Here is an 18,095-nt window from a genome sequence, read left to right as displayed (position 1 = left end):
TCATTTATTGAATAGCCAGCAAAGGTCCATTCAGTTTTTCTTGAATGAATAAATGTATGAATGCTAACATGAAAGTGTGAAAAAAAATGGCTACAGATATAAAGGCAAGGAAAAAAGAGAAAATACAATATTGGTAGTATGTTTGTCTATGTTCAGGATAATAGGATGGTTCTGTACATTTATCTCTGGTTTTTTTTTGTTTTTGTTTTTTTATAGGTTATCCTTGTCTTTGTGCTAAGCATTGGGTCTCTTGTAATCTATTTCATCAACTCTACTGAGTAAGTAAAATCCCCAGCCAATCTTGTCTGCTTAATATCACCAGGTTGCCAGCTAATTTGGAATTGTCTCTCGGGAATAATGCTTAATATACTTTCACATATACCCCCGCACAGAAGCTCATAAAAAAAGGATAAGTGTTTAGTTTCCCCCAGGAAGCACTAAACCTAACTCTACCACCAAAAAAAAGAAAAAAAAAAAAAAAGCATGCGTTTCCCCTGCATGCTGTCACCTTGCTGTGCTGGGAGCTGGGCTGCGGTCATAGGCCTACCCTGGGATCTCTGGGACTGCGGTCCCCAGGTGTTATCTCCTCTCTTGGACCATTTATGAGGACCTTACATGCTAGACGTCCCTTGGGATAAAGGAGCAAATTATCGTCTATTCTTCGCTGAAGGCATGCCCTTCTCCCGTGCCAAGGTTAGGACCTGTTGGTTTCCTGGACACGGCACAGTCTACTCTGAACTCCAGGCGGGTCCTCTGGGAGTCATACTGGATTTCCAGTAGACTGAGGCTGGGATTCCAGGGCCACAAAAGTCAGGCCACTTTAGGGCTCCTAGGAACACTAGGAGCCTTTGCTTTGTAAACTCCTTACTGATCTTTTAGGACATTTTTCTTTGAATTTGGCTCAGATCAGTTCGTTTGACCTACAATAGCTCTATGTCAGGAGCATAGGGAAGCCAAAATGTCTCGGCTGGGTAGGTGGCCTTGCAAACCAAGAAGAACCACGTTCCCTCTGTGCCTCTGAATCCCATTGATAAAATGGAAACTGAACCGATAGGCTCTGTGAAAGGAGAGCAGGTAATTTTTCTGTTATTTTCAGCTCCGTTCACAGCCCAGTGGTTTTTTTTTTCCCCTCCATGCATCCATATCTACTCCTAAGAGAAAAGTAATTTCCTTGAGATGTGCACTGAAGTGTCTGGGTTGACCATTCATGGCAGATAAATAGAAAATTGCCCACCCACTCGCTTTATTTTTCCTCTGCAGACACAGCTTTTAAAATGCACATCTTTATAAACTGTCTTTATTTCTTTTCCAGCCCCGTTGGAAGCTGTTCTTCATACGAGGACAAAACCATTCCCTTTGATCTGACTTTCAATGCTTTCTTCAGTTTCTATTTTGGGTTGAGAGTAAGTACCTATTGGAAGTTGGGGTAAACACATGAGCACAGCAGAGGCACCATAAGGAGATCTGTGCTGTACAGAGAGACACCCTCGTTAGGCAGCACCCGCCCCCGCCCCCGCCGCCGTTTTCAGGCTCCAAAGCCAGAGGCTCTGGGCCCTGCGTTGTTCCATGTATCGTGAGACCTGAAAACTCTCTCCTGCACTTGAAGCTGTAACCCAAGCCAGAAATTTCAGCGCAGGTGAAAAGGATTCCTTTTTTAAATGTCATCACCCCATCACCCTGTCCTCCTTACGGGCTTCCCACCCTCCACCGAGAAGGAATTACTAGTAATCACAAGCTAGCTGACACTGAATATCAAGCCTCTGAAAACGTACACTGGCGTCACGGATGGCGTGTGTGCCTGATGGCTCTGTGGAATACTTCTGTGTCTTTCATTTTGTTGCATTCATTTATTAAATAGTTTTCTCATTCCACAAGCACTTTTTGAGAGCCCACCCTTGATCTAGATTCTAGATTGATCTCTCCCATGTTTGTGGGAGACTATAATGATGTGTATAAATATATGTGTGTGTATGTATATATATATATATATATATAAATATATAAATTTTTAAGTATATATATACACACACACATATATATGTATACATATGTATAAAAGATATATTTTATATATATGTGTGTGTGTGTGTGTGTTTCTATGACCTTCCTTCAAAACTTACTTTGACTGCACTGACCATCACAATCTTATTTTTACTCTTCCCTTCTGGAAATGCTTGCTTTCTTAATGTAAATAGGGAAGTTCATAAACACAAGTCTTAGCTGTACCTTGTCCATTGAAGAGCATCCTAGATCTTGTTTCCTCTATGCTCACAAAGAGGGGGCTTTATCTGCATAATGACATCTATCAGAAAGCCCTAGGAGCGGCAGGAAGGTCAAAGGTTTGTTCAAAAGTGTGAGCGTTAAGATCTGGTAAGTAAAACAGGTTCATGTTCATTCATTGAACACCCATGAAAGGTACAATCTTTATATAAATATACAGATGTCTACATATCTATATAAATATATGCTCATCTGTATCACTATATAAATATATGTCTATGTGTGTATATATTGTATGTATACAATAATAGAATGAGATCAAAGCTTTAGTTGCTGAAAGAAATGTAGCTGAAAAGAGCCACTCTTGGGTTCACTTTAAAATTTTTGAGGGTAACAGAATGTGGGGTCTTTTGTTTCCATTTCGTAGTTTTTGGCAGCTGATGACAAGGTCAAGTTCTGGTTGGAGATGAATTCAATCGTAGACATATTTACCATCCCACCAACCTTCATTTCTTATTATTTGAAGAGTAATTGGCTGGGTAAGTGAGTTGTCGCTATCAGCAGCACTCTCAAAACAATCCTTCAATATTTATACACAAGCATCCTTCATTTTCTTTTAAAGCCTAAATGCCATTAAAAAAATTTTTTTTCTCCCTGTGATGGTATGGTTTTGTAGTATATTTTCAGAACCCATTTTTTTTAACCCCAGTGAGAACATTTTTGTTAACCCCAGTCCCTGGAGTAGCCCTGATCGTGGTGGTTGACTGTGTGTGGATTAGCTCATCCGCACCTGAGGGGTGGGACCCCAACATCCCCGCCCCCGTGGCACCTTTGTGCTGCGATCCCACCAGACTGGGAGAGATGAAAAGCCTCTCGTGGCCTTTAAAAACCTATCACTCATCACATCCAGACAGGCAGTGACCTGTTCGAGATTTATTTAACTAGTTACTTCATCTCTAAGGTGGATGTATTGACAGCGCCTGGTCGTTCTGTGGCTTTTTGCCAGCTTTTATATAATCTTATATGATTATTTATTTCCTACAAAATACTCCTTACGAATGTTACATTCAGACTGCGTAAAGGAAAACCTCATACAAACCCTGGGGAGCCTGTCCCCAGGATTGTAGAGTCAGGAGTTTCAGTGGTTTATGGAACATTTATTTTCCATCCTCGAGAAGCGTTAAGCAGAGTGAAAGGTGAGTAGTGCTTATTACATGCTTTATGTTAGCTCAGCAGCCCTGCGAGGCAGGTACTGTTGGAATTCTCATTTTACAGATGAGGAACTAGAGAAGCTACGGGGTTGCTTTAGATTACAGCAGCCACTGAGTGCAGGGGCCGGGATTTGAAGCAGGACTCACGGTCTTAAACTGATGGCTCTGGAATTGAGCATCTCGGGGAGAGAAGCGCCAGTGGTGGGATGACTCAGACCGCTGCCGGCAGTGACCCTCTTCCTTCGGCAGCTTTCTCTTTTTATTGCTTTGTAGGTTTAAGGTTCTTGAGAGCCTTGCGGCTGCTGGAACTCCCACAAATCTTGCAAATTCTGCGAGCCATCAGGACCAGGTAAGTGCCCGCCCCGCCCCACGCACTCCTTACTCACTCGCTGGGATGAGGAAATTTGCATGTAATCTGAATCTCCAGCTCAGCTCGTCTCCCCTCAGAACTCCCGTTCAAAAATCACAAGCTCCTTTACATCCCAAGATACCTTTCACTCACCTTCCCCCATTGCATTAACATCACATGCGGGCTGCAAAGTGTGCAATCATTTGAAAGAATCCTTTTTTTCTTTGTTTCTTGGAGCTACAGTGTGTCCATCCATTTAGGCTTTATTTCTGCACCCCCCTCCCAAATTTTTTTTAAATCAACGCAGTTCAGACAGTTGGATTCTCACCATTTGGTGTCATGAATCACACCTCTGCTATGTAGGAAAGTAAGACGATTAATTCCTCTGTAGTAGCAGCAGTGAACTCTTGCTCACAGAAATAGAGCTGCCTAAATGTCTCAAAAAAAATTAAAATTAAAATTAAAAAAGGAATCCAAACCACCTTTAAGCAGCAGTACTGCTGAGGTTTTTAAGCAGTTTGGTGTAACATTACCCGCTCAAAATCTCCAAGCCTCTGTGTTCTCATAAGAAGCACCCAATAGTACCAGCCAAGTGGATCTCACTGCTGAGAGTTTATGCTGGGATTGGAGAGGGCTGTTCTCGTGTGACGGGCACCTGCTGAAAACCACAGAGCTTTCGGCTAGAGTCTAGGCTGTACTTAGGAGATGGGAGCTTGTGGGAGCCTCTTCATTCCAAGATCCTGGTGTGAGTGAGTTCAGCACTATGAGATGACATTTCCGTTATCTATGCAAAATTTCATTTTGCAAGCCCACCCCTTGAATTCCCAGGACACTGCATTGGGTCCACATAATATCAGGCTAGTGGGGATCATCCCAAATCTAAACTTTCCGAACAAGTGGGTGTGACTGGGAGTGACTGGGTGTGTTTGGGAGTGGTGCGTCCCCAGGCCTCGTGGGTACACGAACCATGCAGAGGATGCTGGAGCCTTGCAGGCCAGTCGGTGAAGGCAGGACCAGCGATTGTGCATTTCTCATGTGCTCCCAGGTAAGCATATCATTGCTTCTGGTCCATGAGCCCCACTTGGAGGGGCGACTTTGGAGGCAATTGTGTTGTTCTGGAACCTGTCAGCAGCTCTTTGTCTTTCTTCCCTCTAGCAATTCAGTGAAGTTTTCCAAACTGTTATCAATCGTTCTCAGTACCTGGTTCACTGCGGCAGGATTCATCCACCTGGTAAGCATCTCATCAAACCCCCTGATGATGCCAGTGAGCATGAATGGCTTTTCTTTGAAAAATGGAGGCACATCTCCTGAGCTCCTGTCTCCATCCCTGTAACCAGGGAGAGGTCCATCTTTCTACTTCCCTTCTCTGGGTTTTCTCTCCTCCCCATATTTTTCACAAACATGTATCTCCTACACTCAAGGGATGTGCGTTCCCTCTTCCAACTTTCAAAACCTGCTTTTAGGAAAGGATTTGATAAGCTTCCTCTTCAAAGGTATAAACACTAGGTAAAATGTATTGCTGTATCTTCATAGGGGCTCCAGCATTTTGAAAAAAGAATAAAAAGTCAGAGATGAAATCGATGAGAGAATCTGGCTTTCAATAAAAGCTGCAGAGTTGTGGGGGGCAGTTTCTCAGTTGCACAGGGGAACTTTGGGGCTTTCTTGGTTCTCTTGGAATCAGTCTGTTTACAAAGCTGCCTCCTTTGCCTAAAGGGAAGGCTATTTCTTATCCCACATAATCAGCAACAAATTGAATGGTTCTTAACAAGAGGAAAGAAACTCCTGGATTTTATTGCTGAAGAACAGGTATTAGAAAATGCAGAAACTGAAGTGGAATATTTAAAGCCCGCAGAGGCCTTTGAGAAAAGCAAAATAAAATAAAAACTAGAGCAGAAGTCTTTTCCACTTGAGTCTTTCTCTCAAAATTAATTTTTAAAAATGACGAGAAAAACAAAAAAAAAGTAAAAAAAAAACTTAACCATGTTCAGTTCATCGAGAAAAATGTCCAACACCAAAAGCAAACTGTGATATGAACCTTCAAGAAACAGACAGAAACTGCGAAACACGAAACAGGTAAGCAATAAGGATTTATTGTATAGCATAGGAAATTATATTCAATCTCTTGTGATAACCTGTAATGGAGAACAATCAGAAAAAAAAATAACTGAATCGCTATGCTGTACACCTGAAACTAACACAGTATTTTGTAAAATCAACTTTGATTGAAAAAAAAAGAGAGAAATCTGAAACCATCACCTCCTTCTCACCATGCAAGCAGGAGACAGATTTCCCTAAAAAGAAGTGTAACAGCAGTAAAGGTGGATCCCTGCATGGGACAAGCAATCACCACTGTCCCTGTAGTGGGAGGGGACAGCTCAGTGGTAGAGCGCATGCTTAGCACACTTGAGGTCCTGGGTCCCTCCCCAGTCCCTCCATTAAAATTTTAAAAAGTAAATAGACTTAATTACCTCCCCCCAAAACAGAAACAAAAAAACAAACCAGTGTGCCTGTAGAGATCTGCTGGCCCTCACAGAAAGCGGGGCAGGAGAACGCTAAAAGAGAAACCATGGTAACAGGATTTCTTTTTGCCTTCACTCGCGGTTCTAATGAGGGGCTCTCATTCTGAATGTGGCCTATAGGCATATTTTATCAGACCTGACGTATCTATATTTTCTATATTCCACTTTTGTATGGGTTGCTAACTTTTTAGGAGAGCTCACGTTAAAAACCTGGATTTCTGGATTATTTGTGAAAATCACAAGTTTCTGACAAGCCACTCTCCCAAGCCACCAACAGTCCTAGTTGAAGAGTAGTGGCTCCCTGTAAATATCTCGTGCTTCTGGGTTGAACACCATCTCTGTTAGACTCCCTTGCATCATCAAAGTCCCTTGCTCGGCCCCTCTAAGCATGGGGACATTTGCTTCTGTGGGACATCCTGTCCCCCAGCAGAGGAGCTCTCCACCGAGGATGCACAGAGAAGCAATTGGACAGCTTGGAACTTAGGGCTATCTACTGTGAGTCACACCAACACCTGGATTGTCTGAAACCTAGAAAACCTATATCCCAGAGCAAAAAAATAAAAAATAAAAAAAATTAGATTTTGTTTCAAGGGTATTTGAAGTGACAAACTAAAATAAAAGCGATTTAGTTATACATATACATACATATATATTTTCTTCAGACTGTTTTTCATTACATGTTATTATAAGAAACTGAATATAGTGCCCTGTGCTATACAGTGGGTCCTTGTTGTTTATCTGTTTTATATATAGTAATGTGTATCTGTTATTCCCAAACTCCTAGCAGGGTATTTTTTTAATTGAAGTATGGTTGATGTAAAATACTATATAAGTTACAGGTGTACAATATAGTGGTTCACAGTTTTCTAAGTTTATACACCATTTATAGTTATGATAAACTATTGGCTAGATTTCCTGGGTTGTACAGTGTATCCTTATGGCTTATTTCAGAGTTTGTTTTTAATCACTGGAAAGATTTTTGCAGGGAGGGAGGGAAATAATCTGGAAAGCTTGTTAGCTTTTCCTTAGACACTAGCCTTCATGTGCTTAAGCTCGCTGAAATGAAGGGCCCACTTAAGTGCTTCTGTCCTTAGTGATGGGCCTGATCTGGTGAAAAGCAAGAATGAGTCGTAACTGCCCAGTCTGCGAGCCTCTAGTCCCCTGGCTGCAGGATGCGGGCATGTGCGCACTGAAAAGACAGAGATGTGGGCAGCCTTCCCCGCTGTGAGGCACCCCCGTGTGGGCTTAAGCTTCGTGCCCGCTCAGCAGTAATCACAACAAAGGGAAACCAGACTTCACCATTGCTACCCGCAATATTTGCAAACCCTTCACGACAACCTCTGGGAATCATTTAACATTTCATCTGGACTGAATTCAGTGGAACTAATCCAGTGTTTTGCCTGTTCTTTGTAAACTTACACCTGGATTACATGCAGAGACCTTTGCTGAGTCTTCTCTTTTTGGACAGGTGGAGAATTCTGGTGATCCCTGGCTCAGAGGTAGAAATTCACAGAATATATCGTATTTTGAGTCCATTTACCTTGTCATGGCGACAATGTCCACTGTCGGCTTTGGAGATGTGGTAGCCAAGACATCCCTGGGACGGACTTTCATCATATTCTTCACTTTGGGGAGTTTGGTGAGGAATATTTTTAGTATCTTTTGACTATAGCTACATAAACCAAAGACGTTTGGTTAATGGTGAGAAATAAAGGTTTGAGAGTGAATGTTGCACTATTCAGAGCAGGTGTCAAAAGAAAATTAAGAGATCCATGCATCCCCTGTTTTCCAAATCGCATCCTTTGGAGTGCATGACGTAATCGCCTGATGGCCAGGGATGAGGATGGTAGACAGAGGAGAGCAGACTTTCCTAATTAGCCTCTACATTAGTTTGAGCAACCCCATCTTCCATCATCTTCTGCCCATCAGATTAAAGTCCTTCTTCCAAAGAGGAAGGGGATTTGAGATTTGACCTGCAGGAAGTACTGTTCTCTCCAGCCCAAATGAGTAAGCTCTTTCCAAACCAGCATTGTACTTCAGATAAGTGAACATCTATGTTTGGTTCAAGAGTGAGTCAAGGACAAAGGATGCCTCTCATTCTTTTGGCAACCTTCATCTCAGTTCCTTAAGAAGCATCCCCAAGTTCTCCACTCCACCTTTCTGATATCCCCTGTCCACATCATGGTTACTTCCCCTCATTTCAATCATTTTCCCTTAACCTCACTCTGTTCCATATGCTTTATTTTTTTTCCCCTCAAGTAATACCAAGTGAAAGAGTCAGAGGGGCAACTAGAAGTGAGGACAGGACAAAGAGTGTGGGGAGGTTGCCCTACTGTGTGTCTTTGCTCTCAGCTTTTTAAGCATTTTATTCAATTTTAACCCAGTCCAAAGGTGGCAGTAAGGAAGAGAATTGGTCTCCCTTTAAACATAAAGATCACAGTCATGCCCTTCCTGGATGAGAGAAAGTTGTATGTACCTTCTTTCTTCTTTATAACCTTGGAATTTTGAGGTATCCTTCAAAGTAATGAGACTTAAGGTTTTATTTGCTGATCATTTTAAGGTACTGTTTGCGAACTACATCCCTGAAATGGTGGAACTTTTTGCCAACAAGAGGAAATACACCAGTTCCTACGGAGTGGTCAAAGGGAAGAAGTAAGTAGCTTTCAAGTGTAATTTCTACAGTTTGAGATGTTCTGCTGGTCACTCTCTCTAAACACCCAGTTTGAGATGTTCTGCTGGTCACTCTCTCTAAACACCTGTTGTCTGGCCAAGGTGACTATGTTGGCAAGGTCCTTCATTCTCTAACAAGGGCTGTGCTAGAATAAATACCGTAAGTAGATGATATTTTGCTATTTGATACTTACTGTATAGATGTTTGCAAGAAGATTAAATAAACTAAAATGACAGATAGTGTTGTCATTCAGAGTGACATGTTGACTGTGGCGATAATTCTGCACTCCTTATCACCGCCTGTCCCCTTACATCCATTCCTAATGGTCTTATTCATTTTAATCATGTGGTTGACTTATGGCTAACTTTACATAGCGGATCAAATTAAAGTCACAGTTCGAATTTAAAATAATTCATTCACGGCAGTTGTCTTAGTCCAAAGTCCCCTAAAGCATGTGGGGCTCATGCACGGGAAGAGGCTGGCTAGAGGGAGGGGCAGTTCCAGCCTCTCCCACAGTACTTCCCAGACCCCGTTCCGTCCACGCCGCAGCTGCCTGTTCCCAGGAGCAAAATGGCGCTGTTTTCACACTTCTTCTCTGTGGATATGTGTTACCTCCATTTCCATTATGACTTTTCACTTCTAAGAAGAAGATGGTTAAACTGGAGATCTTGAATTCGACGTGATTCTTTTTTATTTAGACTCTTTTATCTGCTGTAGAGGAAAGAGCCCCAGTAGAGAGAAGCTCCTTTGGAGTGATGTCCTAACACAGCTGGATGAAAACCAAGATTCACATAGGAGTATGAAGAGGAAAGTGAAAAAAAAAAAAAAGAGAGAGAGGGAAAGAGGGAGGAAGGAAAGAAGGAGGGAGGAAGGAAGGACGAACAGACAAATATTGAAAACAGTGAAATAAACTAGATAAATCAAGGTCTGACCCAGTTCATCTCAGGAAAGGGGTACGGGACACACGCTAAATCAGCCAATCAGATCTGGAAAATTCAAGGTTCACTTAGGCTGAAATCATGCTTTCAGTTTCCTTAAATGACTAATGGGGGAGAAATAGCTTGTACATATATATATATATATGTGTGTGTGTGTACATATATATATATATATATATATATACATATATATGTGTACATATATATATATGTATATATATATGTTTAGCCTAAGGAAATTGACAGTGATTTTCACCATAAAAGTTGCATGTGTATATTTTTGGACCTGTCCTAGATGTCTCTCCATTGAGCTCATTTGTTTTTTTGGTGACTACTAGATGATTTTAGATGCAGAAGATAAACCAAAATAACCTTGATTCTGGTGCTGCGTCAACCACAGAATTTGACTGTGGGAAAGTCGGTGAGCCATTCCGAGTCTCTGCCGTTCCTCGGCGAAAAAAGACAGGAGTCAGTTGGGAAATCAAGTGACATTAACACACACGCAAGTCCATTATAAGCTATAAATAACCAGGAAAGACCTAGCAGTTACTATAGTTATCCCTGTATTCCTGAAAAGCTATGTGTAATTCAACTGTGTGGAGTCGTTCCCTACGCGAGATGAACCAGACTCTGCAGAAATCTGATGCTTCTTTTGTGTATTGGAGATGCAGTCCTTGATGTTTCTAACTTTAAAATCTAGGTGGTGCAAATACCAAATCTACGTAGAACTAAGTTTAAGCTACTTGCCCAGCTCTGAATCTAGACGCAGAGGTGCTTCTGTTCCCACAGACCCACCTCCACGCTCTTGCCTCCTAGGTTCATTGTGGTCTGTGGGAACATCACCGTGGACAGCGTGACGGCTTTCCTGAGGAATTTCCTCCGACATAAAGCAGGGGAAATCAACACCGAGATCGTCTTTCTGGGAGAGTAAGTGCATCTGTGTGGCTCATGGGCTTGAAATAGGTGTCAGTATTTTTAATGGAAGAAAATTACCCTTGCAGTATTTATTTTTTAAATCAGGAAATAATAATAATAAACAGGAAAGAAAGAAAAAGCAGTTCATGGCCAGAGTTAACCTCAGAAAATATTTTGGAGTAGATCTTGCCAGATGTTTTACTGTATCTGTGCTAATATTATTTAAGTGATTCCCTATCATTTAAGATATTCTGCACTTATTATTATATATGCCTATAATTTTGTGCTCTGCTCTGTGCAGTTCACAATTATTTTTGTTTTGTTTTTTTGGTGGGGAGGTAATTAGGTTTCTTTATTTCTAATTAATTAATGAATTATTTTAACGAAGTATTAGGGATTGAACCCAGGACCTCGAACACACTAAGCACACACTCTACCACTGAACTATAACTGCCTCCCCAATTCACAATTATTATTCTAAGTGTTAATTCTCAGAATTGGAAATGTGACGTTCAGTAGACTGAGAAAGGACTGTTTTTGATGGCTTTTTCATTCTATGTGCTCTATCTTTTCACAAGCACAGTCTGAGACAAATATTTTGTGAAACACTGGGAAATGCATATTTAATACAAAAAGAGTTTTAAGTAGGCACAATGGCTTCTAGTTGTTTTATTTTTACAGTTCTGGTTCCTAGTGAGATTGAGCAATTTTGTGTGTTTTGCTGGTTTGCCTTTTTACTGGAATTCCTCTTTATTCCTTTTTTGTTCTTTTCTATGAGGAGGGTTGTCTGTGACTTTGCTGACTCTTAAACATGCTTAATATATTTTGATATTAGCTGTTTCGTGTCATCTGCTGTAAATATTTTTCTCCCCCTTTGCCTTTTAATTTTTGTGTGTTTTATTTTAGTAAGCATTTGATTGACACATACTTCAAGCCATCACTCTTTCCTTTTGGCTTCTTGCTTTTCTGGCATTCTTAAACCTAACCTCTGTTCTAGAATTAAGTAAATACTTCTCTAGCATTTTTAGATTCTTGCATTGAAATGTTTTCCATTTGAGCTTGCCGGAATGGACTTTGTGTAATGTGCAGGGAATAGAATTCTTTAGTTTTTCCAAAATGGTCAGTTATCCAGACATTACTAAATAAATCAGTCAGATATGAAATGACATTTTGATCTTACACAGGATTGCATGTGGGATCACCTGAACCTGCAGGCATTTCATAGCTGAACACTGCATTTTTTACTTTACAGCATCTTCAACCCACCATTACCTTGGGCTCTCGTGTGTGAGATAACCTGTAAGCATTTTGAACTCCTTTATGGTCCTGTTCATGGACAGTAAGCAGGTCCGCTTCGGTATCATCGGCATGCCTATATTTTCAGTAATTTGTGCATTACTTAAATCCTTATTTTGAAAGAATTTTGAAAAATCAAAGTGCTAATACCAGAGATAAGAGGCTAATCCTTGTAATCCAGTTGAGACAAAGAGAAAGTCATTACATGGACAGAAAGGGACGTCTTTTATCCTCTGCTGTATTTACATAGACTAATGTATGTTGTAGGGACTTGTCAAAATAATGAATGAAGTTTTTTAAATGGTGCAGAATGTCAGAAGTACCTGTCTAGAATTTTGCCAATTGCATCTATACTCCGATGACTCCAAAATTTACATTCTCCACCAGACCTTCTCTGTGGCTTCAAATTAATTTCTTCAAAATTCAAAACTAATTGCCTCCTGGATATTTCCACCCCAGTGTTTCAAAGGCCTCTTAGACTCAAAATTTTCGAGAGTAAATTCATGATCTTATGTCCCCCTTTCTATCTCACAAGGCAAATTAAAAAAAAAATTAAAAAGAAGGAAAGGAAACAGCCTTTCCTGTCTCAGCACTGCAGGTCCTTAAAACAGAAAATGAGGTGTCACCTTTGACAGTTCTGTCTCCCTCAAGCCCTGTGTACCCATTCATCAGTATTATCAGTTTTGCCTCCTAAATAAATTCTTGGTTTCAGAAATAAAAATATTCTATTTCTACCATTCGTCTCTGCTGTCACAGCCCTGTTCATAGTTCATGTCTTGTCTCTCCTGAATTTCTGTGAAGGCCACTTTATTGATTTGTTCTTTTGGCTCAGAAGCGCTTTTACTTCATAGAACCGATGTATCTTCATCTTCCAGCACTCAGAGCCATTCCCCAGCCACACTCTCTAAGTTTGCATCTTCTTCTGTCTCATGACTCCGCTTACTTCCTCTAATCTGTGACCACAGTCTGTGATTGTGGCAGATTGTCCCTCGATGCAGAGGTTAACAGTGCCTTCCCTTACTGTGTGTTCACGCTGCTTCTCTCCATAAAGGGGGCCCCCCTCTCGCCCCAGTTTGAATCCGGGTTGGCCTTTGACTTAATTTGATAAATAGAGTGCAGCAGAGGTGACTGCAAATTTCAGAGGACTGGCAGTTCCAACTTCCACTCTCTCGGAGCCCCGGGCTACCATGTAAAAACTCAGACAAGCTTGCCGGGGAGAAGGCCCAGCCGCTCTCAGCATCTCCAGCCGCACAGCGGAAACGTCAGTCATATGTGTGAAGTCATTTCGGACAAATATACCCACATGAACGGCCATCCTAGACACTATATGGAGCAGAAGGATTACCTTGCTGAGACCAGCCGCCCCACAAGATCATGAGAAATAGTATGTCCTGGTTGTTTTAGGTCAGCAAGTTCTAGAATGATGTGTTTGCAGAAAGGGCTAGCTGATACAAACCATGGTACTAGCAGTGGGGGGCTCTGGGAACAAAAGCCAGAATGGCCAAAAAGAATGGGGCCTTTTCCTTGGAACTGGAGGCAGGTAGAGGCTGGAAGGGTTGCAGTGAATACTCTTGGAAGAGGCAGGAAAACCCATAAGGAGATTGCCCTTGAGTACCGGGAAAAGAGCAAAATTTGGGTAACAGTGTCACCAAAAATAACATGGAAGATAGAAAATGTGCCTAATAAAGTTGTAACGCTGCATAAGAAACTTTCCTGGAGGGAAGCTGTGTGTCGTCTGCCTCAGTATAATCATGTGTGATAAGGTATTGTAAGAAAATTGAGCTAAAGAGGAAACTCTTTAGTTTTTCAAGCAGAACTTAAAGGAAATATAAAAGGACCAGAACAGTCTCTCCAAGAGTTGCACGTGAGTCATTGGCGCATAGAAAAAATATCTCAGAACTTCCATTTATTTTTTAAATAGCAAGGTAATAATTAAGCACCATGTTTAACACCATTTATCCCAAACCATAACTCAGAAAATTACATAGAATTACGGTGTACGTTAAAATGAATTATTATAATGTGAACACGCATGTAACCACCACTCAAATCAAGATACGTTCTGTTGCCAGCACCCTGGTGTAAGATTCCCCAACTGTAGCCCCATCTTCAGTCCCTAGAGGTAATTTTAATTCTGACTTTATATCTTCTATTTATTAATTGTCCTGTCTCCTATGTTTATTTAGAGAATGTAAGTTTTTCCTGTTTTTTAAAGTTACATAAATGAAATATAAATTTACTCACCTCAGTGTAATGTTTGTACGAGTCATCTCGGTGGGAGCTGGATAAAGCTGGGCATGTTCATTTTCAATGGTCTCTAGTAGACGTTCCATTTTATGAATGCGCCACCATTTTTCTTAATCCGTTCTACTGTTGGTTGACATTTCTCCTCACTTTTCAGCTATTATGAAGAATGCTGCCTTGAAAATCCTTGTCTGTGTGTCCTGGTAGCCAGGAGTAAAATTGCAGGGTGGTAAATCTCCCTGTAATAGAACTGTCAGTTGTCCAAAATACTCCTTCTGGTCTGCACTTCCACGAGCAGCCGTGAGAGTGCCCCTGGCCCTGCGTCCTTACTACCACTGGGAAATGTAACTGCACATCCTACCTAACACTTAGAAGCATCAGTCTTTGTAATTTTAGCCTTTCTTCTGGATAGTGTTTTATAAGACACTGGTATCTTATTGTGGTTTTTATTCTCATTTTTCTGGTTAGTAATGAAGCCAAGCATATTTTTATATGCATAAGCCATTTGGATTCCCTCTTAAGAAATGACTGTTACCTTGCCCATTTTTATCCTGAATTAAATGCAGATCTGCTGATGACAAGCTTTTTTTTTTTTAATGTAAAGACATCTTTATTTTCTCTTCTTTCTTTGTTTTTGGAAAGTCTTTTGGGGGAGGAGTGGTAATTAGGTTTATTTATTCATTTATGTTAATAGAGGGACTGGAGATTGAACCCGGGACCTGATGCATGCTAAGCACACACTCTACCACTGAGCTATACCCTCCCCTCCACCAAAGCTCATTTTAAGGATATAGAGCTCTAAACTGTTGGTTTTTATCCTTAAGAACTGTGCAGGTATTATTCTGTTGATCTCTGGCTTCGGTTGTTGCTGTTAAGAGGCTGGCTAAACTATCTTCTTAAATGAATTATCTTCTTAAAAGATGTGTTGTACTTAATATGAAAGTATGTTATACTTCTACTCTGATGTTCGAAGGATTGAATTCCTCATAAGTTAGTGTGTTTAGTATTCATGAGTCTTCCTGGGTCTCTGGATTGGTGTTTTCCACTATTTCTGGAAGATTCTCAATTATTTCTTCAAATATCACCCTCGTCACCATGTTCTTTCTCCTCCTTTTCTGGGAATCCAATTATAAGTGTGTTAGCCCTCTTTTACTGTGCCAGATAAATTTCTTACCCTCTCTTTTGTATTTCTCCTCTTTTTTGTATCTCTGTGTTACATTCTGGAGAATTTACTCTGACCTACCTTGCAGATTCTTACTTCTCACTTTTATCTGCATTTAATTTACTTACCAACCAACCCATTCACTGAGGGTTTTTTTTTTAACATTTTTTATTGATTTATAATAATTTTACAATGTTGTGTCAAATTCCAGTGTAGAGCCCAAGTTTTCAGTTATACATGTCCACCAGCAGATGACTGGATAAAGAAGATGTGGTATATTTGTACAATGGAATACTACTCAGCCATAAAAACTGACAACACTAAGTTTTTAATTGCATTGTCTAGTTGTTTGCTTTACGTATTAAGAAAAAATCAGAATTCACTTTTGTATATTAACCTTCAGTTAATCCAAATTGTTAACTTAGCCTCTATTATTTCTAATTTTTTCTGTAGTGTTATTAGGGATTTCTATGTAAATAATCATATTGTTTCAGATAGAGACAAATTTCCTTCATTCCAGTTTTGCCTTATGTTTGCAGTTTATTTTCTTATTGCAGTTGCTAAGACATCAAATATGATGTTGAGGGGAAATGCAATGACTGCATCTTTTCTTCCTTTCTCATTTTAAAGAAAACTTTTCTAATATTTTCCCACTAAGGTCACCCTTTCTATTTTAGAGAAACCCTTTATTTGGTTAAGGACACCCTCTTCTATTCCTAATATACCATGAGTTGTATGTCTTGACTGTGAAAAGATACTTGATTTATCAACTTTTTCTCTGCATCGGCTGTGGAATTTTTCACCTTTAATTTGTTAATGTGGTGAATTATATTAATAGTTTTGGTATAATGGTTATTTTGGTTTTGTAGTACTAGTTGGGAACCATTCTCTCTTTTTAAGGTATTTGAAAGACTTTGTATAAAAATTGAATTATTTGTTGCTTGAAAGTGTGGTAGAAGTTGCTCATTAAACTGTTTAAAACTGGTGGTTTTAAAATTTTTGTTTGGTGTGTGGGTGTTTCTATGTGTTTTGTTCATATTTGTTTGTTTTGAGAGATTTTAAACTAAATTTCAATTTCTTTAAATCATATGACCATACAGAGTTTTCTGTGCCTTCTAGAATTTGTTCTGATAAGATATATTTTTAGTAATTTGTTTATTTTGTCTTAGTTTAAAAAGCTGTTGCATTTGGTTTGTTGATGTATTCTTTCATTATTATTTTTTATCTCTATTTTATCTTCTTCATTCAGTATTGTGAGTCATTATTGTCTTTTTCCCCTCCATCAATTTTACCACAGCATTGCCTATTATATTAGTGTGTTTTTTTCCCAAAGAACCAGCCTTTGTCTTTGTTGCTCTTCTCTGATTTATCTTCCTTTTCTATTTCACTGTTTGCACTCTTGCTTTTATTGTCTCTTTCCTTCTTATTTCTTTGGGTCTATTCCAATGTTAATGTACAAAGCTGTCATCTTTCTCCTAAAAATAGCTCTTAATGCATTCAAAGACTTAGATATTTAGTGTTTTCAACATAATATATTTCTTAGAATTTTATTACTTGTAGTACAATTTCTTCTTAGCTCATAAGATTTTCAGCAGTCTGTTTTTCAAAATTTCCAAGTACGATGAATATTGAAGATGTTTGTTATTAACATCTACTTTAATTGTGCTGTGAACAGAGATCATAATATGTATGGCAGCTATTTTCTGCAGTGTGTTGAGGCTTTTTGATAAAGTGTGTTGATATTTTGATAAATATCTGTGTGCCCTTGAAAAAAATTAGGATTATTTGCAGTAGCTAAGATATGGAAGTAATCGAATCTGTGGATGAATGGATAAAGAAAATGTGGTATATACATACATACATATATATATATATATATATAGGAATATCATTCAGCTCTAAAAAAGGAAGGAAATCCTATCACTTACAATAACATGGATGAACATGGAGGGCATTATGTTGGGTGAAATAAACCAGACAGAGAAGAACAGATGCATGGTATCACTTATATCTGGAATCTTTTTTTAAAAAAAGTCACATTTATAGAAACAAAGAGTAAAAAGATGGGTTGCCAGAGGCTGAGGGTTGGGGGAAAGAGGGGGAGTTTGATAAAAGGATACCAACTTCCAGTTTTAAGATGAATAAGTTCTGAGGATCTAACATAAAACATGTGACCATAGTTGATAACACTGTGTTGTATCATTGAAATTTGCTAAGAGAGCAGAATTTAAATGTCCTCACCCCCCCAAAAAGGTAAATATGTGAGGTGATAGATGTGTTAATTAACTATCCTTTCAGTGTATACGTTATCTCAAAACATCATACTGTACAATAAATATCTTACAATTTTAATTGTCAGTTACGCCTCAATAAAAATGAAAAAATTTAGATACCCTAAACATTGTTCCAAATTTATAGGTATCAAACTTGATGATAACTTTTTTGCTCCTTGATCTGTCAATAATTGAGATGTGATGAAATCTTTCATTATAATGGCAGATTCATCAGTTTCTCTCTAGTTTCATCATTATTTTTGTATTTAGAAGCTATATCTCATAAATTTATAGTTG

At 39.4% G+C, this 18,095-nt stretch overlaps 1 protein-coding gene across 3 annotated transcripts in view; it reads left to right on the top strand.

Moving 5' to 3' along the window:
• The window catches only part of KCNU1 (potassium calcium-activated channel subfamily U member 1), a 223,339-nt gene that overhangs the window by 129,741 nt on the left and 75,503 nt on the right, over nt 1–18,095 (top strand). For all 3 annotated transcript variants that reach the window (XM_072950280.1, XM_072950278.1, XM_072950279.1), the window contains 8 exons: nt 217–278; nt 1,313–1,403; nt 2,648–2,759; nt 3,705–3,780; nt 4,936–5,011; nt 7,768–7,938; nt 8,860–8,951; nt 10,725–10,835. In XM_072950280.1, coding sequence (XP_072806381.1) covers nt 217–278; nt 1,313–1,403; nt 2,648–2,759; nt 3,705–3,780; nt 4,936–5,011; nt 7,768–7,938; nt 8,860–8,951; nt 10,725–10,835 — 791 coding nt within the window. The remainder of the gene's footprint in view (nt 1–216; nt 279–1,312; nt 1,404–2,647; nt 2,760–3,704; nt 3,781–4,935; nt 5,012–7,767; nt 7,939–8,859; nt 8,952–10,724; nt 10,836–18,095) is intronic.

The sequence above is a fragment of the Vicugna pacos genome, chromosome 26, assembly GCF_048564905.1.
Source record: "Vicugna pacos chromosome 26, VicPac4, whole genome shotgun sequence".
NCBI lineage: Eukaryota > Metazoa > Chordata > Mammalia > Artiodactyla > Camelidae > Vicugna > Vicugna pacos.
The sequence above is the reverse complement of the archived record's forward strand: the minus strand, read 5'-3'. Positions and strand labels throughout refer to the sequence as shown.